Source organism: Dendrobates tinctorius, unplaced genomic scaffold (assembly GCF_039654945.1).
Source record: "Dendrobates tinctorius isolate UK_male_01 unplaced genomic scaffold, ASM3965494v1 ptg000196l, whole genome shotgun sequence".
Taxonomy (NCBI): Eukaryota; Metazoa; Chordata; class Amphibia; order Anura; family Dendrobatidae; genus Dendrobates; species Dendrobates tinctorius.
In genome coordinates, this window is record NW_027361863.1 from 8,522,003 (window position 1) to 8,547,834 (window position 25,832).

The window sequence follows — 25,832 nt, forward strand, 5'->3', positions numbered from 1 at the left end:
GCAGAGACCAGCCACAACCAGCTCCCGTTATAGCAGAGACCAGCCACAACCAGCTCCCGTTATAGCAGAGACCAGCCACAACCAGCTCCCGTTATAGCAGAGACCAGCCTCAACCTGCTTCCGTTATAGCAGAGACCAGCCTCAACCTGCTCCCGTTATAGCAGAGACCAGCCTCAACCTGCTCCCGTTATAGCAGAGACCAGCCTCAACCTGCTCCTGTTATAGCAGAGACCAGCCACAACCAGCTCCCGTTATAACAGAGACCAGCCTCAACCTGTAGCAGAGACCAAAGGTTCCCAAACTTTTTTCTTACAGCAAGGAACTCCAAATCAGCTAGAATCACTGGAGGGACCCAACCTGTACTCCGCATCTAACCATAGCAATCATTTTGTCCATCGTGTCAGGTCAGGTCCTGTGTAGTCAGGATGGAAGACACATTACATAAAAGGAACAACGGGTGTATTTACTAATAAGTTGTCAAGAAGTCGTTCAGTGTCTAAAGACCCTGTTACATTGGTTGTTAATCGGCCAAATGTAAGGACGCAGTTCCCCATAATTGCCGCCACGTTTAAACAGGCCAATCAGTTTGTTTGTTGGTTGATTGCATTTCTCCAGTGGCCTAAATAATTTGCTGTGACAGCACACAGCCTCTTGTAAAGCGGGAATGTGCAACCAACAATTTGCAAAACAGAAGGACCAAGCGCCTGAATTAACAAGTATTTGGCCACATACTGTGATCAACTTCTTACATCATCTATTGGTACAGAAAAGTACAAAAAGCCTTTCACTTTACGAAAAGTTAATATTTCTTTATGTTCTAGCCTGCACAATAGGAGACTGACCTTCAAAACATAAACTTACCATGAGGTAAAGTAATACTTGCTCCATCCACAATAGCCTGGGCCAGCTCATGATCGTTGGCTTCCACCGCATAGGCTGCAGCCTTCAGCGCGTCCCAGATCTCTTTTCTCCCTTCGAACGCTGGTGCAGTGTCCCAGAACTCATCCCGCTTACTGCGCAGCTGGCCATCCGTCATCGGGTAGTCGCTCTTCCATCTTGGACGCTCTTTCTTTAAAGGCTCATTGCGACCTAATTGCAAAATAAATACTTTAGAGCAATCTTACAAAATATGAATAAAAAAAAAAAAAAAAATAAAAAGATCCAAATATTTTTTTTTATTTTAGTTTGCATGATTGCATTTAACTTTGAATTAATAAAAACGAACAAAAAAAAAATTCATTTATACCCTCCCAAGCACTTATCTAAATCTAAGTCACTGGTAAAGTACTGGAGGGGAGATAGGTGTCACTACGTTTAACGGCGTCAGTGATATAAAACCCAGAGTTTTTCCTCCAGCACACTTAGGGGATAAGCCAATTTGGATAATGGCTTGGCTTTTATATGGACATCCATAGAGCAGGTGGGAGGATGTCCACCTTATCTCCACCTCGGGGTGTGGTGTGGGGATTAAGTAGCTGGCCTCCAAAAGGCAGCAGTGTTCAGAGTCTGGAGAGGAACAGAGCAGTGTTCTGTCTCTGCCTGAACTGTGGGTCTTGCTAACCCTGAGCGGGCTGATCCCCACTAATACAAGGACTGTGCTCAGTGCTACCGTTTTGTTGCTGTTTTGCCCAGAGGGGCCGTATTTACTTTGTGTTTTCAGTTTGGTTCATGCTGCATCTTAATAAACCAAGCTCACTAAGGCTAGTTTCACATTAGCGGTTTTTTGCGCAGCGCATCGTGCGCATAAAAAACGCAAAGAAAAACGCGCGCAAACGCAAAACGCGCGTTTTTTTAGCGTCGTGCGTATGCTGATGCGTCAAAAAACCGCAGCGTTGCTTGCGTTTTACATGCGTTTGCGTTTTTTTATGCGCATGTGTTTTTAGGTGTGACTTTTTTCCCCATTGTCTAGACCACATTCCACACTTGTTTACCTCAAAAACGCATGTGCAAAAAAACGCAAGCGTGCGCAAGACCATGCGCACGCATGCATTCCCATAGACTTCAATGTGTTGTTTTTGCGCATTCCGTGCGCAAGCGTTTTTTTTTTACGAGACAGAGCGGACCAAAAAATGCAGCATGTTGCGCCTGGCGCGAAAGACAAAAAAACGCATGCGCACGAAAACGCAAGTGTGCGCAAGACCATGCGCACGCCATGTTAAACATAGGTGCGCATACGCACGGGTGCGCACGATGCGCTGCGCACAAAAGCGCTAATGTGAAACCAGCCTTGTAAAGCCACAGTGTTCCCGTATCTACTTCCGTGTACAGCCGAGTGAGCCGATCTACCACCATAATATATTCATTCGGTGTTATCCGCCATGCTTGGGTGCCAACTGAGTGCCTTTGGCGTGCTTGGAAAGTATGTTGAGTCCCCGAGGTTGTATGTCTCGTGGCTATTCAACAGCCATAACACATGCAGGGACTGCCCAAGAAAAAGGCAATCCCTGCATGTGTTGCAGCTGTTGAACAGCCACAAGACGTGCAGCAGCGCGGGGACTTGAACATATTTTTCGAGCACGCCGAAAACACTCGGTTAGAACCCGAGCATGCTCATGTAACACCTTATCAGAGGATGCTCGCTCATCACTACTAGTGAGCGGCGTTTGGCTCATGGTGGATTGCTCTTCCTTAAGACTCTCCGCGGGTTGCCACCGAACATGAACAGGAGTTACCGGCCGCTTAAAGGTCGCTTCATAAAACAAAGTATTTATAGCTCCATGAATGAACCTCGGAGTAATCTGCAGCATCTAAGAACAATCAGGGATTACACCGAGGATCTGACAGTGTCGGGATTAGAGTGAAGTAAACCCGGACAGGTTCCCTAATAAACCAATTATGTGTAATTGCTTTTACTGTTCGGAGATGTATCCAGGATGAGAGTCAGAAAAATTCATCCATCCATTTAGTAACCCCAGTAAAGATACGGTATAAACGCATATTGCACACACGCAGGTTACTCTTTAATGTAAATTAGTGTTAAATCATCGTCACAGTAAGTGACAATGACCTCTGATACATAAATTACATACAATTTCAGATGGGTATCACAGTTATGTATGCAATCATATAGTCAAGTTATTACGTACATTATGTAGTCATGTACGGTATTATATGCGGTCACAGCGCCATTATACAATAAACGACCAGGCACATTTCGGTGTATAGAGAAGATCCGATCGACTACAAAAGACAAGTTGATCGGTTCAAGTTTACATGTGATAACCCAAATATATCGAGAAATAAAGATTAATGCAATTGTTCCGGCCTAAAAAAAAAAAAAAAAAAAACAAAAAAAAAAAAAAACAAAAACACACGCACGTCATTTGGAGCACATGCCGTGTACATAGTCGACATATTTTCATGAACCATTCAGTTGACAAACTGGAATTTTGCCCGTTGATTGGCAACACGTTACCAATGGCCGATAAGCTCATTCCCGATTTTTTTTTCTTATAGAAATACATGTTTGTAGATTATTGGCCCCTGAAAATGTGCCAGTATTGCCAATTCAAAGCCCCTATATGTTGCCAAGATTCAAGTCAATGATCAAGGGCTTAAAGAGGACCCGTCACCTGGTCGAAGTGGAGAGTTTATGCTTTCATTTTATTCCCGATGGTTCACCGAGCAATTCATTTTTGTTTAAATATATGTCAGAATCATAGAATCGTAGAGTTGGAAGGGACCTCCTGGGCCATCGGGTCCAACCCCCTGCTCAAAGCAGGATTCACTAAATCATCCCAGTCAGATGTCTGTCCAGCCTCTATTTGAAGACTTCCATTGAAGGAGAACTCGCCACTTCTCGTGGCAGCTTGTTCCACTCATTGATCACTCTGTCAAAAAGTTTTTTCTAATATCTAATCTGTGTCTCCTCCCATTCAGTTTCATCCCATTGCTTCTAGTCTTTCCTTGTGCAAATGAGAATAAAGTTGATCCTTCTACAATGTGACAGCCCTTTAGATATTTGTAGACAGCTATTAAGTCTCCTCTCAGTCTTCTCTTTTGCAAACTAAACATTCCCAAATCCTGCAACCTTTCCTCATAAGACAGGGTTTGCAGACCGGTCACCATTCTGGTTGCTCTTTTCTGAACTTGCTCCAGTTTGTTGATGTCTTTTTTAAAATGTGGCGCCCAAAACTGGACACAGTATTCCAGATGAGGACTGACCAAAGAGAGTAGAGGGAAATAATGACTTCACGTGATCTAGACTGTATGCTTCTGTTAATACATCCTAGAATTGCATTTGCCTTTTTTGCTGCTGCATCACACTGTTGACTCATATTCAGTCTGTGATCTATTAGTATACCCAGGTCTTTTTCACATGTGCTGTTGCTTAGGCCTATTCCTCCCATTCTATATATGCTTTTTTCATTTTTATTGCCCAGATGTAGTACTTTGCATTTTTCCCTGTTAAAAACCATTCTGTTAGTTGCTGCCCACTTCTCCAGTTTATTTATATCTTTTTGAATCCTCTCTCTCTCGTCTCTAGTATTAGCTATCCCTCCTAGCTTTGTGTCATCAGCAAATTTAATCAGTTTACCCTCAATTCCTTAATCTAAATCGTTGATAAAGATGTTGATAAAGATGTTGAACAATACAGGGCCCAGGACAGAGCCCTGTGGTACCCCACTTGAGACATTCTTCCAACTGGATGTGCAGCCATTTACGACCACTCAGCCAGTTATGAATCCACCTAACAGTTGCCTTGTCCATTCCATACTTAGTCATTTTTTCAATAAGGATTGAGACATCGTTTTTTTTTTTTTTAATTTTTGTTTTTTTATTTGTTAATTCAATGCTAATTTTTAAAGGGTATATGACCATAAAAGGGTCTCTTGTTTGGGACACTATGTGGGAAGACCGTTATAGATCACTATAACCAAATATTGAATGAATGATAGAGATTATATATATATATATATATATATATATATATATATATATATATATATATATATATTACTTGGATAAGCAAAATATTTCCGATCCAGGCAATTGTGGGGTAGTTAAAAAAAAAATAAAATAAAAAAAAAAAAAAAGTTTTCTTCCTCTTACATTTCTTTCACTCTTGTGGACAGGTTGTGTCGGGTATTACAGCTCGCTCCCTCGTAGATCAGAACCACAATACAATCTGCAGTCCAGGCACAGATATGCCGCATGGCTTTCAGGCAGGAGAGGGAGTGGAGAGATCTGCTACATTCTTTTCTAGTCCCAAGTATTTCCTTTACCAAGTGTTGGCCAAACCTCTTTAAATGTATAGAAACAAACAAGATCTACATTTTACGTGCTGCAAAAAAAAAAAAAAAAAAAATCCCAGTGCCGACGTTTGGAAAATCCACAGAAGATCCAGTCTGCAGATCTCATGGCTTTGCAGATGTTCAGTACTGAACATATTACCATATGTTCCTCTAGTAAACACATTTTATAGGAGATTACCAAAACTATCTTTTACAATAAAATAGCTACATCAGGTTATTAGTCTGAGTATTTGTAGCAAATTTTCTGCAACAAAAGAAAACAGTTTGCAGAAAGTATATTACATGCATTTTTTTTCCTTTTTAAGGGGGGGGGGGGGTTGGAGATTATATATATAACATTACGATGGGGGCAGCTTTGTGGCGCTGGGGTTGGCAGCCCACCCACTTCCGTGCAGTCACATCCGGCAGGAAAGACTGTTTTGCGGCCTGTGCTCGAGATGGTGTGCAGCGCCACCAGAGGTTCTTTCCTGCCGGCTGTGACTGCACGGAGGTGGGTGGGCAGGCAGCGGCGGGATCCGGCGCGTGTAGTCAGGCGGTGGGTCCTGGCGGGGGTCCGGTGGCGACATCCCTCTCATTACACCCCCCATTATACCCCTCTCGTTATACCCCTCTTTACACCCCTTTCACAGCCTCGTGATTGCAGCGGCGGCCTGGATCTGAGCAGCGGCTTGGATCCCAGTGGTGGTCGAGATCACAGCAGCGTTTGGGATCGCAGCGGCAGCCTGGATCCGTGTGGCAGCTGGGATCCCAGCCACGGTTGGGATCGCAGCAGTGGCCTGGATCCTAGCGGCAGCTGGGATCCCAGCGGCATCACTTGGGTGTTCCAAAATGGCGGTCGGCGTACTTCCGGTGCGGCGGATTGTGGGATTCGGAGACATCCAGACGGAAGTGGATGACAGACAATTTAAGGTATATATATTTAATTACCATTTATTTGAATGGGTGAGAAACACAAAGAATTGACGTGCTGCAGATTTGAAAAACAGAAAACAAACAAACCCTTTGATCGTCATTCTAAGGGTATGTGCACACATTGCGGATTGATTTTTACGCGCGGATTGGGCTAAATCCGCAGGTCAAATGACCTGCGGATTTAATGCAGATTTTGTGCAGATTTCCCCTGCGTTTTGACACCTGCGGATTCCTATAATGGAGGAAGTGTCAAAACGCTGCGGATCAGCACAAAGAATTGACATGCTGCGGATTTATATCAGCACGGAAAAATCCGCAGCATGTGCACAGAGTTTTTCATGTCTCATAGACTTTAATGGTACCGTACAACACAGCAGAATCCGCAGCGTGTGCACACACCCTAAGGGTCTGGGTAGCACATTCATTCTAAGTTTCTGGGTCTAGGGCGCTCATTCATTCAAGGAAAAATATGCAGCATGTGTATGATATTGCAGAAGTCTCATTCACTTTGCTGGTTTTGTACAGTGCAGGGTTTTTGTTTTTTTAACACTTGACAAAAAAAAAAAAGCAGAAAACTGCAAAAACGCAGCGTGTGAACAAGCCATTACTTGAATGCAGTTAGGGTTCCAACAAAGTCAATACCACCTGTGACCTACATAGGAATACGAAGCTAGTTACTTCCATCATCATCATCCAGGATGTAGCTAACTAAGCAGTGAAGAATCTGGTCTGTCCAACATGTCCCAGGTGACAATATATAAATGTGGACAAATAATATTTTATATCACTTCATATATGCTTGACTAGGGGACTGCAGTCTGAATGTGGACAAAGGACTCTAGATCTTCTGATCTGCAGTCAGATAGTCCACCCATGATGGAAAGTCTAAGGAAAAGAAACATACAGTTGTGGCCAAAAGTATTGACACCCCTGCAATTTTGTCAGATAATACTCAGTTTCTTCCTGAAAATGATTGCAAACACAAAATTCTTTGTTGTTATTATTATCTTCATTTAATTTGTCTTAAATGAAAAAACACAAAAGAGAATTGTCCTAAAACCAAATTGGATATAATTCCACACCAAACATAAAAAAGAGGGTGGACAAAAGTATTGGCACTGTTCGAAAAATCATGTGATGCTTCTCTAATTTGTGTAATTTACAGGTGCTGTAACTTACCTGTGGCACCTAACAGGTGTTGGCAAGAACTAAATCACACTTGCAGCCAGTTGACATGGATTAAAGTTGACTCAACCTCTGTCCTGTGTCCTTGTGTGTACCACATTGAGCATGGAGAAAAGAAAGAAGACCAAAGGACTGTCTGAGGACTTGAGAAACCAAATTGTGAGGAAGCATGAGCAATCTCAAGGCTACAAGTCCATCTCCAAAGACCTGAATGTTCCTGCATCTACCGTGCGGAGTCATCAAGAAGTTTAAAGCCCATGGCACTGTGGCTAACCTCCCTAGATGTGGACGGAAAAGAAAAACGGACAAGAGATTTCAACGCAAGATTGTGCGGATGTTGGATAAAGAACGTCGACTAACATCCAAACAAGTTCAAGCTGCCCTGCAGTCCGAGGGTACAACAGTGTCAACCCGTACTATCCGTCGGCATCTGAATGAAAAGGGACTGTATGGTAGGAGACCCAGGAAGACCCCACTTCTTACCCCGAGACATAAAAAAGCCAGGCTGGAGTTTGCCAAAACTTACCTGAAAAAGCCTAAAACGTTTTGGAAGAATGTTCTCTGGTCAGATGAGACAAAAGTAGAGCTTTTTGGGCAAAGGCATCAACATAGAATTTACAGGAGAAAAAAAAGAGGCATTCAAAGAAAAAAAACACGGTCCCTACAGTCAAACATGGCAGAGGTTCCCTGATGTTTTGGGGTTGCTTTGCTGCCTCTGGCACTGGACTGCTTGACCGTGAGCATGGCATTATGAAATCTGAAGACTACCAAAAAATTTTGCAGCATAATTTAGGGCCCATTGTGAGAAAGCTGGGTCTCCCTCAGAGGTCATGGGTCTTCCAGCAGGACAATGACCCAAAACACACTTCAAAAAGCACTAGAAAATGGTTTGAGAGAAAGCACTGGAGACTTCTAAGGTGGCCAGCAACGAGTCCAGACCTGAATCCCATAGAACACCTGTGGAGAGATCTAAAAATGGCAGTTTGGAGAAGGCACCCTTCAAATATCAGGGACCTGGAGCAGTTTGCCAAAGAAGAATGGTCTAAAATTCCAGTAGAGCATTGTAAGAAACTCATTGATGGTTACCGGAAGGGGTTGGTCGCAGTTATTTTGGCTAAAGGTCGTGCAACCAAGTATTAGGCTGAGGGTGCCAATACTTTTGTCTGGCCAATTTTTTGGAGTTTTGTGTGAAATGATCAATGTTTTGCTTTTGCTTCATTCTCTTTTGTGTTTTTTCATTTAAGACAAATTAAATGAAGATAATAATACCAAAGAATTTCTGTTTGCAATCATTTTCAGGAAGAAACTGAGTATTATCTGACAAAATTGCAGGGGTGTCAATACTTTTGGCCACAACTGTAAAGCAAGGGCCAGGACATATCATTGGTTGCAAGGGGCCGAAGAAGTAAGGGGGTCCATTTCTAGGGTCTTATATTAGATGTTCTGGTCTGAGGTCTGAATTCAATCCAAGGGTCTGGGTCTATGGCGCACATTCATTCCAAAGTTCTGGGTCTATGGCGCGCATTCATTCCAAGGGTCTGGGTCTATGGCACGCATTCCAAGGGTCTGGGTCTAGGGCACGCATTCATTCCAAGGGTCTGGGTCTAGGGCACGCATTCAATCCAAGGGTCTGGGTCTAGGGCACGCATTCATTCCAAGGGTCTGGGTCTAGGGCACGCATTCATTCCAAGGGTCTGGGTCTAGGGCACGCATTCATTCCAAGGGTCTGGGTCTAGGGCACGCATTCATTCCAAGGGTCTGGGTCTAGGGCACGCATTCATTCCAAGGGTCTGGGTCTATGGCACGCATTCATTCCAAGGGTCTGGGTCTATGGCACGCATTCATTCCAAGGGTCTGGGTCTAGGGCACGCATTCAATCCTAGGGTCTGGGTCTATGGCACGCATTCATTCCAAGGGTCTGGGTCTAGGGCACGCATTCAATCCAAGGGTCTGGGTCTAGGTGGGGCATTTATTCCTAGGGTCTGGATCTAGGGCGCATATTCAATCCAAGGGTCTGGATCTAGGGCGCATATTCAATCCAAGGGTCTGGGTCTAGGGTGGGCATTCAGTCCAAGGGTCTGAATTTTCTACATTAGGGGTCTTGTCTGGGGATGGAATGCCTTTAGGGTGCTAACCTGCGGTCTAAATTAATTTTGCTGCTTAGTCTGGATTTCTCATAAGCTAAAATAAGTTTTTATGTAAATGGTTCCGCAAAGTCTGAAACACACGACCAACGCAACATTTTTCCGACCGGTTTTCAGTTCACACCTTCACATGACTGCAGACCCAGGTAAATGGACACTTATAAAAACTGAGTACCATTGCACTACATCATGATCAGGTATCTTACTATAGAAGAGAAATGGATTTTTTGACTGGCACCGACAGCAATGAAGACCTGACAAAGGAAAAAAAGAACCAGAGGGGTGACCGACAGACAGATCCAGCAATCACGGAGGCCAGTATGGAGGACCCTACATAATCTTCAGCTTCCTGTCCAAAAAACAGAAGGTAGGAGAAGTCTGGAGCAGAAAGAGAAGAGATGTTACATATTTTTTCCTCATTACCCCAAACAAAATGCCATTTATTAATGGTGCGGAGTATCCGATATAAGCAACCATTTCCTACAAGGCTTTGGTAAGCCACATCAATGAAATCCGACACAAAGTCTATAGTACAGAAGGAAATTAGCTTCTTAATGCATTTTGGGGGTAAAGCGCTTTATAGGTGAGGATAACTGATGCTTTTATTTCAAGCTACGCACAGCATGAATTTACCGCTGATTCAGGGAAATCTGATGCATTTCCAAGGTCGTCTTGTATCACATTCCTTACCTGGGGCGACTCAGTCTATGGCAGACCTTGAACGAGAACGCCGATATAGAACTTACACACATAGTCCCATGTTAATGCACCACATAGGGAAAAAGTGTCACAATTCAGCAAATAGGATTTATACATTAGCTGGAAAAAAAATGGGATATTACAACCTGTTTTTACATGTAGAAAAAAAAAATATACATCTATTTTAAATTATTTTTTTCTTTGCAATCTGGATGTATACCGTATTATTATGGTCTTCATCCAGACTTCAAAAAAAAAAGAAAAGAATTTAAATCGTTAAACCCCACATCCGCTTTACGGTACTGTTGTAGAGACTAGGTAGGCGCATTACTTGAAAGGGGTTGTCCATTACTAGGACAACTCCTTCTCATTCCCCACGCTTGGGTCCAATTTAAAAAAAAAAGCCTATACTCGCCTCCCGCACCGGCGCCATTCCTTTGGTGTCAGCACTCGCGGTCACAGGTCTGTGAAGCGGTGTTGTGACCAGGGCTGTGGAGTCGGAGTCGTGGAGTCGGAGTTAGTTTTGGTTGGAGTCAGAGTCGGTAGAAAAGTACCGACTCCAGCTTTAAAAAAAATGTATTAATATTTCATAATTGAACTTTCATATGAATTTTATAAATGTTACTCAAATATATATGTTCTATCAAACTATGAACAACAGTGATAAGCAGTTCTGCTGGAGATAGAGACATTTCTTACTTCTTGTGTGTCGCTGTTCTCCACTGCCCTTATCTAATCTTATACTTGGTTAACCTCATGCTGCCCCAACCCCCCTACTTACAATGTATGAAACTGAAAGTGAAAATGTGTTGCAAATTCTTAGTAGTAAAGCTCCTCCTCTAGACTAGATCATACTAGGTGTGCGTCTTCCAAGCATCTCACAGCTGCCTGCTACTCAGAAGAGGAAGACTGTAAGAAGTATTATCCTTTCAACAAACTTTGCATCAGTTAACTGTGAGTACATGAGGAATAATAACAGTATTACTGACCACTATATCAGTTGTACGACCTGGCAATAATTTTGTACAATTGTTTTTAGGAAAAACAATTGTCATTTGGATTGTGAATGCAGAATTAAAAACCTGAGAATGTCAAAGAAGCATCACATTAAATCAGCTGTATTTGAACATTTCACCATCACTCAAGATAGAAAACATTATGTCTGTCAGTGTATGACAAATGATCCAGACGAAAACAAATGCTGTGAAGCCAAGATGAGTGCATATTCAGGCAAAGATAAAAATGCTCCTACCAGAGCTTCTAATCTAAAGAGACATTTACAGCGCTTTCATCCAGAAGTACTGAAAGCAGTGGATGAGAAAGACTGCATCCAAACCAATGAACCAGTGCCCAGCTCTTCCAGCCAAACAAAGGAGCAGAGAACTTTGCAGCCATCAGTTGCAAGATATTTTGTCAGTGACAAAGTTACTGTGACAATGACAGTAGATACATTTAAAAAACATCATAGAGCTTGTTGTAAAGGATAGTGTGCCTATTACATTATTTTCACGACCAGCTTTTATGTGTCTGAATGGGGAAATGGCCCGCAAGCTTGGTGTTTCTCTGGAGAGAGAGAGTATTAGAAAATTAGTAATCGAAGAAGCTTTTAAACAAAAGGAAGAACTTAAAAAAACTCTCAAGGGACGCTTTCTGTTTCTTAAAATGGATGCCTGCACACGTCACAGAGTGAACTATTTTGCCATCAATGTCCGATTTGTTTGTGACAAAAATGAAATAGTTACCAAGACATTGGCAGTAAAAGACACCAAAGCTCATCACACCAGTGAGTTTCTCCAGATCTTGGTGGAAAAGGTTCTGCAAGACTATGAACTTAAAAAAGAGCAAGTTCTTTCTGTCGTAACTGACAATGCTTCAAATATGATAAGTACTATTAAGCTAATGAATGAGAGTAATGATGGTGACCAGCAGCTAGAAGAACATTCTGGGTCCACAGACACAGAAATGTTTGAAATAGAGGAACACAGTATTGTAACTGAGGAGCAAACTGAAGTTGCTTCAGATGAACAGCAACATGATAGTTTAGATGATCTTGTTGAAACTGTGTCAATGTTCTTTCATTCATCACATGCGCTGTGTTGTGCATACGCTACAGCTGGCTATAAGAGACAGTCTGCAAGAAGGACATGCTGCTGCACTGATTGGCAAGGTGAGAAAATTGGCTACTGTTGCCAGAACCCCTAAAGTTGACTCAATTTTGAAGAGACGTGCTGGAAAAGGGGCAATTATTGATCAAGCCACACGATGGGGCAGTACTTACTTAATGATTCAGCGCTTGGTTGAACTGAAAACCTTTCTTGTAGACATGGCTAACCCTCAACTGACGCTAAATGAAAGTCAGTGGAATCAGGTGACTGAGCTGGAAAAATTGCTAGAGCACCCATTTACAGTAACTAAAAAATTACAAGCAGAGGACTTAACTCCAGGTATTTTCTTAAAGGAGTGGAAGAACCTGATGTTTCGCCTGTCCCAAAGAGGAGGGTTAATTGCAAGTGGCATTGCTACATCAATGAAACGGAGAGAGGAGCTACTATTACAAAATAACATTCTTTTGGCAGCTGTTTATGTAGACCCAATGCATCGGATTCTTCTAGATGATCAACAGCTAAGTAAAGGAAAAGAAGCTCTGTTTGAAATAGCAGTAAGGATGAAAGGGTTGCAGAACAGTCAGGAGGAACAAGAAGAATTTGGTCGTCCTGCCACATCTTCACCCTCATCATCAACTGATGAAGAATTTAATGTCGAAAAATATTTGAATCACAAGGACCGTGCAAAGCGTTCCCGCATAGAAGAGTCATCCCCATCAAGGAACACAGCCAGTACATTTCAGCAGAATTCTTCATGTGCACTAAAAGAAATTGAGAAATTTGACCGTTCATCAAAAATAACAGTGCAACAAGCGATTCCTCTGTATCCTGACATTGTCAGAGATGTTGCCCGAGTGGTTACTGCTTTGCCACCAACACAAGTTAGTGTAGAGAGGTTGTTCTCTGCTCTCAAAATAATTAGATCAGATTTGAGGGCATCCATGAAGGAGGATCTGACAGAGGCAATACTTTTTCTGAGGACAAATTTATAGATTTCTTCCTATTAACTGCATAAAAGTGTTTATTGCATATTTACTTACAGTTTAGAAAAGTTTATAAAAGTTATTTGCTATATTCTAATTGTATTCTAATAAATGTAGTTTTTGCTCTAAGTGGTCTGATTACTTATATGATGGTGAGAAACTGAATAAGCACGATGTTTAATATTTTACAACAGTAAATTTGTTGTTATGAATTGGCCATTTATGAAGGAGTCGGAGCCGGAGTCGGAGCCGGAGTCGGAGCCGGAGCCTGATAAAATCCAGGAGTCGGAGTTGCAACTGTGGCTTACCGACTCCACAGCCCTGGTTGTGACACGTGATGCCCGGCACCCAACCAGAACTGGCGTCAGTCACCGTCTCCGCCTTGATATGAACTGAACATGAAGAGGAAGTCAGGGCTGCAGCTGATCCCGGAATTCCTTGTCATGTTCAGTTTGTCTAAAGACCGAAATCACGTGTCACAACACCACATCACAGCCCCGAGACAGCAAGTGCCGACAGTGCCGGAACGGAGTCAGCACGGGAGGAGAGTATAGGCTTCATTATTTCATCAGGGCCAAACATTTCGTGTAAGAAGGGGTTGCCCTAGCAGTGGACAACCCCTTTAATCTAAATCTCAAGCCCTGTATAAAAATCAATATAACTGCAGGAGAGCCCGCTTCTTGCCAGGGGGTCACTTTTGGTGCCCTATGACTAGCCAACTCCAGCTGCCAAAGATCTACTGGAAGGGTTTCTCTGTACGTCATCCAACAGTGAAGATTGGAATTATATGGGCTGAAACTAGAAGCCAGGAAACTGCAAGTCTGGGTAAACAAGGTCGTGGCGCCGCAGACGCTTCTAGCTATAAAATTAATGACTTTCTAAGTATTTAAAGATAACCAGATACATTTCATATCTAGTCAAACAAAAGAGCGACAACTTGGACGCTTGTTCAGTACCTCGGGCTGGCCGGACCCATTTTATCAATTGAAATTCCTACTTCAAGTGCTAGAAAATTCAATGGAAGGACTTGGAGTGGTTTCATAGAAAACAGTGGAGCTATAAAAAGTTGCCGATAGAGTATACTCATACACAGGTACGGACTGGGGCTGAAATTCAGCCCTGGCATTCACCCTGGAAATCACACAGGCCCACGTTGCCCCCCCGTCCCCAAGAACCAGATGGGATATATTACTAATATTACACTAGACAGAGGAAAGGAAGATTTACTACAAGACCAATATTTCTAATGATACACGTGGCCTGCTGGGGTAAGTGACGGAGTCAGTGACTTTGTGCTCCGTCACAACTTTTAACAGTAGGGGTGTCTTAAGAACACCAATTCAGTTAACAGCATAGCAGACAAGGCAACCCACAACCAGACAGGCCCTTCTGGCATTTGCCAGATGGCCAGTCCGGCCCTGCTCATACAGTGAAAGTACGGTATTTTAATTCGGCAGCTGACCATCCAAAAAAACAAAACAAAAACTGATATTCTAGTACAGGCTCAAGTTCAAAGCAAAAGGATGAGCAAAAAGCAGCAAAGAAAAAAAAAAAAAAAAAAAAAAAAAAATCACAAAGTGGCTGCTTCCTCCTAGGAACAGAGCAAAACAGTGAAGGAAGGTCTGGTATTCCATCTCCACTCCGTGGAAGTCTATCATAACGATATAGATTGATCAATTCTGGGCCCCAAGGACGGTTGTCAGTCATTATGAACCTTGATGTAATGGATTACTTTTCTTACAGCGCCTCTAAATGGCACAGTGGAGACATCACAACATGCCCAATAAAATCATAGGGTCATAATTTTCACTCATTGCTGGTGGCCCCAAAAAGCAGGTAACTTTTTTTAGCAAAAACCCATTTTGCTTGCTTTTTACCTAAAGGAATATGGAAGGTCTCCAGATGCTATGGGGAGCGAAGGTGTAACGCCATCCCTCTCTTTTCTGTTAAGGTGAATACAGGCATAACAAAACTGAATTTTCAGTTCAGGGCAGACAAGCCACTGGCAGGAGCAATGTATGATAGGAACTGAGAGAATGTAAGTTCCTGCACCTATGGTGCTTGCAGAATACGGATGAAGCAAAATCACCCACTCAAAAAAACAAAAAACAAAACAAACACGTGATTGGCAAGTTATAGAACATGAGAATCGGGACAGTGCCTGGACAGATTCGATTGGTGCCATGAGAAAAGGTGGGGAAAATCCAGCAACCACAGAGAAAAAACAAGTGAAAAAGGACTAAAAGCTAGAAGCTCAAAAAACGAGTACATCTGGTGTCTTTATCTTGTGTTTTGTAGTCATAGCCCTGGTTTTAATTAGCCAAATAAATGTGGTTTGTTTTTTTTGAAGCTTTTTTTTTTTTGTGGTTGCTGTATTCTTCCTTCCTTCTTTATCATGGCTCTCATTGTCCAGGAACTGGCCTGAAGCTTCCTTGTAACGCGCTCATATTCATGTATTTCCTGCATAGGTGAGCTGATGTCAGTTTTTCCTCTTTTTTTGCCTTATTATGAGGGATGAAAGCTGCAAAATTATTCTTTTAATCTGGGTTTGGGTGAAACAGGCACGTGTCACGAGTGACAGAGGAGCCAGAAGATCGCAGCGTCTGATTTCGCCTACCCCTGCACTGTTTAGAAGCACTTCACTTTCATATTAAACGGTGAAGGTTTCTTTTAGCCGGGGGTTCATCCGGTCAGGTGAGAGCTCCTGGAAGCTTTCCTGCATTAAGGCTCTCAGTTGTTCACGGTTTGCCACTCCAATCTACTATATAATCTGGGCCCTGATTACCACTCTGGCTGGAGGTTGTGGTTGGTAGTTTTTGGAGAAGGCGGCTAAAGGATTTATCTGAGACTGTTGCTAGGTTTTGAGTGTGTGGCAATTCCCCTTTTCCTACTTTGGTTTTTTTCCCATCCTCCACTCCCCTTAGCATTCCTCTGTTATATGTGTGTGTATATTTGTATGTTTGGTATTTTCCTTTATCCCTGTTCGTATTACGGTACACTACTACTGCTCTCTTCTCTGGGTGGGGGAAGGGTACAGACTGAGGGCAGATTCTGAAGCTAAGGCAAGATACGTGGCCCCAGCATCTTCACCATCAGAAGTAATCCGGAGAACAGGGCAAGCTAGGATGCTCCTAGCATAATGGACAGGGAAGGAGCCCCAGGTCACCAGACACCCAACAACAGTCATAACAGCACGCTTCTAATCCAGGATTGTTAATCAATTAGTCTGATGTCTATGGGGTTTCAAATCATTTGCAAGGAGCTGGTTACTTTTACAACAGGAATGACACAAGACTTTGGATCTTCTGATTTGTCTGTAGCGACACTATACACAAACGTTATATTAGAGCAGGGCCCAGCAGGAGCAGGGTATTTCTCCTTTACTAATGGCCCACAGCATGATTCGCTGATGGAATTAAATGCCCAAGTGAACAGAAAATGCTTTCGCTTGTTTTTCTTTTTTCCTCTGCTCGGATTAACAATCAATAGTCTCATTTTATAGAATCTTGATAGCCATCTTGCAGTAAAAGCAAAATCCTTCAATTAAAAAAAATAAAAGTCTGGATAATCCAATTTGCAAATGGACATAAAAGCATTCACCTGTGTCCCCACAGAGTGCTGTCCTACAGCAACGAAATAAGGCCATTTGCGTAAAAAGAAAAAAAAAAAAAGCAAATCTCAGTTTATTACAGAGGACAGACTGTTTTCTATGACACGCACTTAAGTTTGTACAACAATAAGCCCATCAAGCGTTATATGGTTTGTAAGAAATTACAAAAATTTGTCTGCTTTCTTACAGGCACAGCCCTATTAAAGTGAATGAAGTTTATCTGCAATACCAAACGCCACCATTGGATGATAGTGGCGCCATTTCTGAAGAAAGCAGCCAATGATTTTATTGAGATTGTGTGGGATACAAGTCTATTCAGGACCACGTAAAGTATTTTCTCTAATTCCTGCACTTCAGCAGTTGGTGGGGAGCATCATCTAATATTTACCAGGATCATCAGTGGCAATATGGGGGCATTAAATCCTTTACCACTGCAGCAGATTTTAAATTTTTTGCCTTTATTTTTTTCCCTCCCCTTTCCCAACAGCCATAACCCTTCCTATCTATCCAGATACAAAGTCGTCAAAGACTAGATATTGCGGGACAAGATGTAGATTTGAATAACGTCATTTATTTTATGTGCTGAATAATGGGTTAAAATAAATGATCTATATTTCATTTTAATGGCCTAGTACGATGAAATGGCGGCGAAAAAAAACAAACAAAAAAACCCGCTATTCTGCCATTGTCTTTTGTTTTCCGTCTTCACGGCGCTCCTTGTGCGGTAAAAATGAACTGGCAATAAGATTCTCCAGGTCGGTATCATTAAGGAGACACTAAAACAGGAGGTTTGGTTTTTTTTTTTCGTTTTTTTTCGTATATTATAATTTTAGTGGTTTAAAAATATTTTTCTGTCTATGGGACTGTGTATGGGCTTGTGTTATTTTTTTATTGCACAGTGAGCAGTTGTTTTGGACGGTGGCACTTTTTGAGCACATACAACTTTCGATTGCTTATTAATGTATTTTTGGGTGGACATGCAGTGAACAAAAAAACGAAAAAAAAACCCACAATTTTAAAACTTTAGAAAAAAAATTCTCATTCTAGCATTTAAATATTTTCATATTTTTCAGAGATAGGACCTTTACTGACACGAATATACTAAATATGCTTATATATATTTTTATTACTCATTTTAGAATGGGGAAAAATTAAGAAATGTAAAAGTTTTATTTCTTTTTTTTTTTTTTCTAAGATTTGTAGTTTTGTTTTCACCTTTACAGTTGATTGTCCCCAGAAAGGAATTGAACCTGGCTGGACTTCATGGAACAACATTGTGATGAACCCATGACAATCTATCAACACCCTCAGGCACGGACTGGCCCATAGGGTAAGAGGGCAATCACCCGGTGGGCCCCTGTGCAGATCTGGACCCCAAACCCACTGTATGGGCAGTACCTGGCATAATTCACTTGGTTCTTTCTGCATAGAAAAAAGCAGCATCTCATCATTCATTAACTACCCAGTGTATTATTATATAGAGAACTTTGTGAACAAGAGGAGTGTAATAATTGTCTGCAGGTAAAAAGTGGGGCCCCCCAAAGTCAATGTCACTAGCGGGCCCTTGGCTCCCCAGTCCGACACTGAACACCCTGCATTCACATTGCAGGGTGGAAAGGAGAAGAGGGTAGATGGCGCCCAAATTGGCGTAACTTAATTGCCACAGTGGGTGATTAACAGCGGCAGTCAAGGGGGTAAACAGCAACGATCTGTGCTAGGAGTCTTGTACGGAGTGGACCACGCTCCCCTGTAAACACTTGTACGTCATGTATTGGGCAGAGTTATGTCCCGTCCAAGGACTGTCCACTTTCGGGCATCAATTCCATTCAGGCCAGGCACTGATTGTTTATTTTTTTTTCCCCCCTTATAACAATCACAGCAAAATGGGGATAATCTCTTCAAATTCCTCCTCTGACAATGATTGACCAATTAGTAGGGTGGCATAAAAGGGAAGACATCTTGGTCTTACAGCTGTTCACCTGGTATAGGGATCTATTTAATGGAGGTTATTAACCCAATTTTTTAGGTAAATCAGACAGTCAGATCACAGCCAAAGAATGACATGGCAGCTGCTTTACCTCATCCACCCTGTCAAAACAGCGGCAACTCGGTAAGAAGCCTGGTTACTATGCACACACTGCCTAGCAACCAGTCTCTGGGTCACTTCCCAAGCAACCGGCCCACATCAGACTAGTCAGGCATTTAGCTCAAGCAGTAATGGGGTCCCGCAGGCCTCTGGACTGTAATCGGGGGGAGTCGCACATTTTCACAGCAGATCTCGCATTAAATATTCACAACAATTTCCTGAACATGTGGAGAGGCAGGGAAGGCTCCAGATTTAGTCGGGCCTTTAGGGGGACAAAGTCTCAGTTTGCTTCTCTTTGCCTTCAATTTTTCCTCTTCGCTTTACATGAGCTATACGCTTATTTTTCTGCCAATATATCCATTTCAGGGCTTGTTTTTTTATGGTATGAGATGTAGTCTATATTATTATGAGCATTTCGGAGACCATATGATTCTCTGGTCTCTTTTTATTCAATTTTTGGGGGGGGGGACCAAAAAAAACAAACAAACAAAAAAAAAACACAAAACAGCAAGTCTGGTGAATTGATTTTTTTCTCCTGTTTTGACGACACCATACGTGATAAATATGATAAGAGCAAAAGGAGAGAAAGAATAAAAAATTAAAATTATTAAATTAAATAGATAGATATAGATATAGATATATATATATATATATATAGATATATATATATATATATATATATACATACACATATATATATATACACATATATATATATACACACACACATATATATACATATATATATACACACACACACTTTTTTATTTTTTTTTTTTTATTTTTTTTTTACATTACTTAACTTTTTTTTGTACTAGTCCCCCAAGGGGGCTTGATCCTAAGATTACTTCAGCAGGCCCCCAGCTGCCGGGCCATCATCAGCGCCCCATTTCCAACTAGCAAGCCCTGATCGCAGCAGTTATTCTCAGGTGCCGGCTGTGCCACACAGCTGGCACCTGTACTATATTGAGGGGACTCAGATCCTGAGCCTGCAACATAAAAGTGGCACATATAGGGCTGAGTGATGGCCACGGGCACTTGCCCTGGCTCACAAAGCGATGAAACCTACAACATTTGCGCCTTTTCTGGCCACCTCTTAGGCTGGTCCAGCCTCCTATCTCTCAGTGCCAACGAAGAGAGCGTGTGCATCTTATTAGGGGTCGAACAAGGTTTCTCTGGGGCCTCCGACAACCTTAATCAGGCTCTGGATACAATATACAAAAATAGCAATGTAGACAAGGAAGGGCACAGCAAGGTTGTGTCACTTTTTTTTTTTTTCTTTTAAAGGCAATTTCTACAAAATACAACTTGTCATCAGGAATGACACGTAGGTAATGAGAACGGAGAACAGGCAATTAAAATGTGACAGTCTATTTTAGTCTTCGAGGCTGGAAATCGTCAATGACAACACCTTCAAATCAAGTGACCACTCCACATGGTGGAATTACGGTACATCTGCGGGACACAGGGAGAATAATACATCACACTCGTTCTGGGACGGCAAAAAAAAAAAAAAATGAGATATTGAGATATAGATATAGATAGATAGATAGATATACACACACACACATACAGCAACAGAAAGGTTGAAATTGGGAAAATATGATCAGCCTGAAAAAAAATAAAAAATTACGGCTAGCGTATGCAGCAATTTTGTTTTTTTAACTCTTAATAGAAAAAATAAAATAATAGAGAAAGCACATGGATGACCATTTTTTTTCCACTGACAGCACGCATGGTGCCCTGTTCTCAAAATAGGTGGGACCTGCGCAACTAGATGATATTTCTGCCACATCCTGGCAATGTGAAATTCTCCCTTAATGAGAAAACAGTGAGTGTGTTTTATTATTCATAGAACCTCATAGGCACCAAGGTGCATGTTTAAAGGGAATCTGTCACCCCTTTTTTGAGATATCATATAATGATATCATTCAATTGTGTGTCACATAAGGATTCTCTTAGTACTTTTGCTTCCCCCTGACCCCGCACCTTTCATGCATAAATACCTTTTTTAGATCGGTTCAGATGTATGTAAACAGCCGCTTTCCGGTCCGCTGGGCGGGGCTTATTCACCTGCTCCCACCCTCCCTGTCTTGCTCTACTCAAGAAGCAGAGTAAAAGTATAAACTTTTAGGGGCATCATGCGGACGGCCGCAATTAACTTTGGCGGACCTGTCTCGGAAGTCTGAGCCTATGGTCCGAATTAGGTACAGAGGAGTGTGCCTTAACTTTCCAGAAGGGAAAGCCGGATGGGGAATAGTGTCAGAAAGGCAGGTGGGAACCCATGAAAGCTGCGGAGTCGGGGCAGAAAATTCCAGGAGTGCCGGACCAGAAAGGGAAGCTCAGGCTGAAAGCAATGAGATTGTGAATTTGTACTGTGCTATGACAAAGATGGCGATTGGACTGTTCAGTAAAGTTTGCTAGTAAAGGATAAAGCATCTCCTGTTCAATTTGTGGCTGTTCCTGGAACCGAGGGTGTGGGAACACAGCAGCCCCTCACCTATCATTACTGTTCCGCGCACCTTACAGATGCACACCACCAACCTGCGGACGCATTGTAATTGGATTTTTGGACTGTGTATGTTTTGCTGACTGGAACGCAATAACAATTTTTGTACGAGTCATAGCAGTGGTGCTTGAGATCCCCTCCCTCCCCATGTACATATACATTTGATTTCTATGTTGTATTGTAAACACTTCCTTGTGCAAATAAAAAAAAAAAAAAAGAATTGCATTGGATGCACAAAATGCTCTATTGACGTTCTATATGGCACCGTGCACTCCCATACGATTGGCTGCAACTTTTTCACCATTACCAGTCAACACCAGATTAAGAGTTTTGGTTCTTGTATGGTTTTCACACAGAATTTTAATTTATTTTTTTTAAGCATCTTAAGACTTCTCTTGGGACATTTTGGCATCCACATAGCAACGGATATAATACATTTTATTTTATATTTTCATAAAACAAAAAAAAACAAAAATCGGCACACAAAATAAAAAACGAAAAACATCTCTGTGTAATCTCAGTTACAGGAGCCTCTGTATTATAACACAAGTATACAGCACACACAGGGGACACAAATGTGGTCTTGCAACATGCAGCAACTTGGGAAATAAGTTGTCACAGCCTCAAGGGGTCGCTCTTGCCATCGGAACGCTACCAATTACTTCTCAGTGATAGTTTGTCCTTCCAATCACACATTACAAGCAGCTCAAAACCAATTAAAAAAAATAATAAAAGTTAGCCATAGTGCCTTACGGTCTGAATGAAACCTTGAGGGAACTTGTCAGCAGACAAAAATGCAAATAAAATAGAGAGCATGACGAAGTGTAAATTTATGGACCACTTCTATAAGGATTCCTTCCATGTGAATGGTCCCTGGCATTAGCAGAATGGTGTAAGACTAAGTTCACACTTGTCATTTTTGCTGCTTTTTATGCTAATTTTCAGCTGCTTTTTACAGTCCCAGCATCAGAAGTCTCATGCACCTGCATGGTTTCTTTTGCCATCAGTATTGTGAGCTTTTCTGTTTTTTTTTTGGACATAGAGCATGTCACTTCTTTCAGTATATTTTCACCCATTGACTATAATGGGTGGTGAAAAAACGCATCAAAAACACAGGTATCAGGTTTTGCTGTTTTTTGGTGCCAAAACCGGAATCCTATGTAATAGGACTTTTTTTTTCCCCAACTCTAAACTTTATCAGCATGCACAAGAGACATCTAGCATGTCAAAACCACCACGAAAAACGCTCTTTTTTTCCTACAGCTTCTGTCCTGCAAAGAGATCAGGTTTTGCTGCAGAAAAAAAAAAAAAAAACACGCTGAAAAAAAAAAAATCACCCAGTGTGAACTTAGCCTAAAACTTATTAATTTCAATCGGATCCAATACACTGGTTTCTGGGGTAATATTTTGTGCAAAAAAAATTGTTGGGGGCAAATGTTTAGCAACTTTTTGAGTTTACTATTCCCCTGCTTATTTTCAAGAGTGCCAAGTCTTACCAACTCCTGTTTTCTGGTGGTTTGACGAAGCTTCGATAGAACTCTGGAGATTTCCCATCTCCTCTTGAAGGAGGTCTCCCCTTTTTCAAAAAGACTTGGCAACAAAGACTACATTTATCATAGAACAACACTTACAGTAAAAGTGTTTATGGCGCTATGGCTGTCACTGTCAGCTAAAGCTGAAAAAAGCCGAGACAACCCCTAAATACATTCGTGACCTATGGGGGAGGTCTTCTGCTTGACCTTTCCATTTCTGGCTTCCATTACTTGTCTTGGAGCTTGGAGGACCTGCTAATGAGCCAGACCTACCCCAAGTACAGGTTCCTCCAGACTGACACAGAACGCAAACAAAATATTATATACACACACACACACACACACTATATTTTTTTTTTTTCTCAAAGAATAAAATCAACCAATTTTTAGAAACTACATGTTCTGAATGCTCTACTATTTATGTATAATACCTCCAGGGTGTTGCGGTCAATGTCAGCATTGATGAGGACTGTCTAGACAGTAGTGTTAATGTCAAACAATTCACTGAATTTGATTATAAATGGAATAGGTCTTCTAAATAGTAATTCCAAAAAGGAACATTGGACATAAAACTACAAAGAGGCCAAATTAAAGGGATTTTCTCATTTAAATTCATATAGAACATTTTGTATTTAATAGTGCGTTTGTTATCCCCGGAAAAATCAGTGCACCACTCTTAGCTTACTGCATTCTATAAAAACAGTTGAACACAGAGTCCCAGTTCTCCTTTGTTGGCACTGTAGGAAAGTGAAACTATACAGTATACTCGTACATAGGGGGCAGTTTTATAGTAGTTATATTCTTGTACATAGGGGCAGTATTATAGTAGTTATATTCTTGTACATAGGAGCAGTATTATAGTAGTTATATTCTTGTACATAGGAGCAGTATTATAGTAGTTATATTCTTGTACATAGGAGCAGTATTATAGTAGTTATATTCTTGTACATAGGGGCAGTATTATAGTAGTTATATTCTTGTACATAGGGGCAGTATTATAGTAGTTATATTCTTGTACATAGGGGCAGTATTATAGTACTAAAACGTTCTAATTTATAAAAGAATTATCAAAGTGAAATACAATCACCAGCATGTCAGGAGAATACCTGAACAGGTGTTAACATCACTCTACAAAGTCAGGACTTGGGTCAGCATGCTCATCACTTCTCTGTTCCTTCTGGTGGGTTATATCAGGTGCATTACCCAGCAGAAGACAACAAGGAGCACAGGTGAGAGATCCCCCCCAGCACAAGGCGAGATCCCCCCCAGCATAAGGCGAGATTCATGTGTGGCACTTATAAGCAGGATGGAGGAGAAAAAAAACCACAACTAATAATTGGTTGAAATGTCATCTATCATGTAACCATTTTACGCTTACAAGCATCACCAATGTGACCATACATGTTTTGAAGGGAATGGACCTACAAAATTTTGCAAAACCTGCATTTGTCAGTCAACTTACATGAACGCATTTAGATTATTTTTTTTTTCTCTATTCGTAAAGGCCAAAATAAAAACCACCACATGACTGGCGGCTGTGAGATAAAGGTCCAGCACTGTCCTGAGAGAAAGGCAGAAATATTATCTGATCGGAGTAGTCTCTGACAGTAGCGATCACATTACCTTGCACTGGCATGCATTATTTATAGCGATGGGGGCTGCGAGGCCAGGAGTTGTATTAACTCCCAGCGCATCCAGAGCACCTGCAGCCTGAACCTCAATCTATGAGAGGTGGAAAGAATGGTCAGCGAGTGCAGAAAATATGGTAATATCCTTCATAAGCAAAAAAGGTGCAATGCTTTCTACCATGGCATATAGAAGTCTGGGCACCCCTGGGTCAAAATTACTGCTACTGTGAACGGATGAACGGATCTCAAAAAGGCCTAAAGTAATAGATGACACATTACATTTTAAAAATTACAAGGAAGGAAAATGGGCAAAAGTCAAAGTTTGTGCACCCTGCATGGTTAGTACCTAGTAGCACCCCCTTTTGAAAGTATCACCGCTTGTAAATGGTTTTTGTAGCCAGACAAGAGTCTTTCAATTCTTGTTAGAGGGATTGTCATCCATTCTTCCTTGGATAATTCTCCCAGTTCTGTGAGATTCCTGGGTTGTCTTGCACCCACTGCTATTTTGAGGTTCAATGATGTTCAGATCAGGGGACTGTGAGGGCCGTAGAACCTTAAGCTTGCGCCTTTTGAGGTCTATTGTGGATTTTGCTGTGTGTTTAGGATCATTATCCATTTGTAGAAGCCATCCTCTTTTCAATTTTTTTTTTTTTTTTTTTTTTTTTTTTTTTTTTTTTTATACACATGGTGTTATTTTTTGCACCAAGAATTTATTGAAATTTCATTAAATTTATTCTTCCCTCTACCCGTGAAGTTGTCCCGCGCCATTGGCTACAACACAACCTCAAAGCATGGTTGATCACTTCCCATGCTTAATGGTTGGTGAGATGTTCTTGTCCTGAAATTCTGTGCCCTTATTCTCCACACATACCTTTGATAATTGTGGCCAAAGAGTTCTATTTTAAACCTCATCGGTCCACGGGACTTCTTTTCAAAATGCATCAGGCTTGTTTAGATGTTCTTTTGTGTACCTGTGATGCTGAATGTTATGGTGAGGACGCAGGAGGGGTTTTCTTCTGATGACTCTTCCATGAAGGCCATATTTGTGCAGGTGTCTGAACAGTAGAATAATGTACCACAACTCCAGAATCTGCTAAATTTTTCTGTAGGTCTTTTGCAGTTAAGCGGGGATTCCCATTTGCCTCTCTAGCAATCCTACAAGCAGCTCTCACTGAAATTGTGCT

At 41.6% G+C, this 25,832-nt stretch overlaps 1 protein-coding gene across 1 annotated transcript in view; it reads right to left on the reverse strand.

The window, feature by feature from the left end:
* Window positions 1-25,832, reverse strand: part of UBTD1 (ubiquitin domain containing 1) — a 79,072-nt gene that overhangs the window by 11,493 nt on the left and 41,747 nt on the right. The window contains exon 2 of the mRNA XM_073552856.1: window positions 862-1,089. Coding sequence (XP_073408957.1) covers window positions 862-1,089 — 228 coding nt within the window. The remainder of the gene's footprint in view (window positions 1-861; window positions 1,090-25,832) is intronic.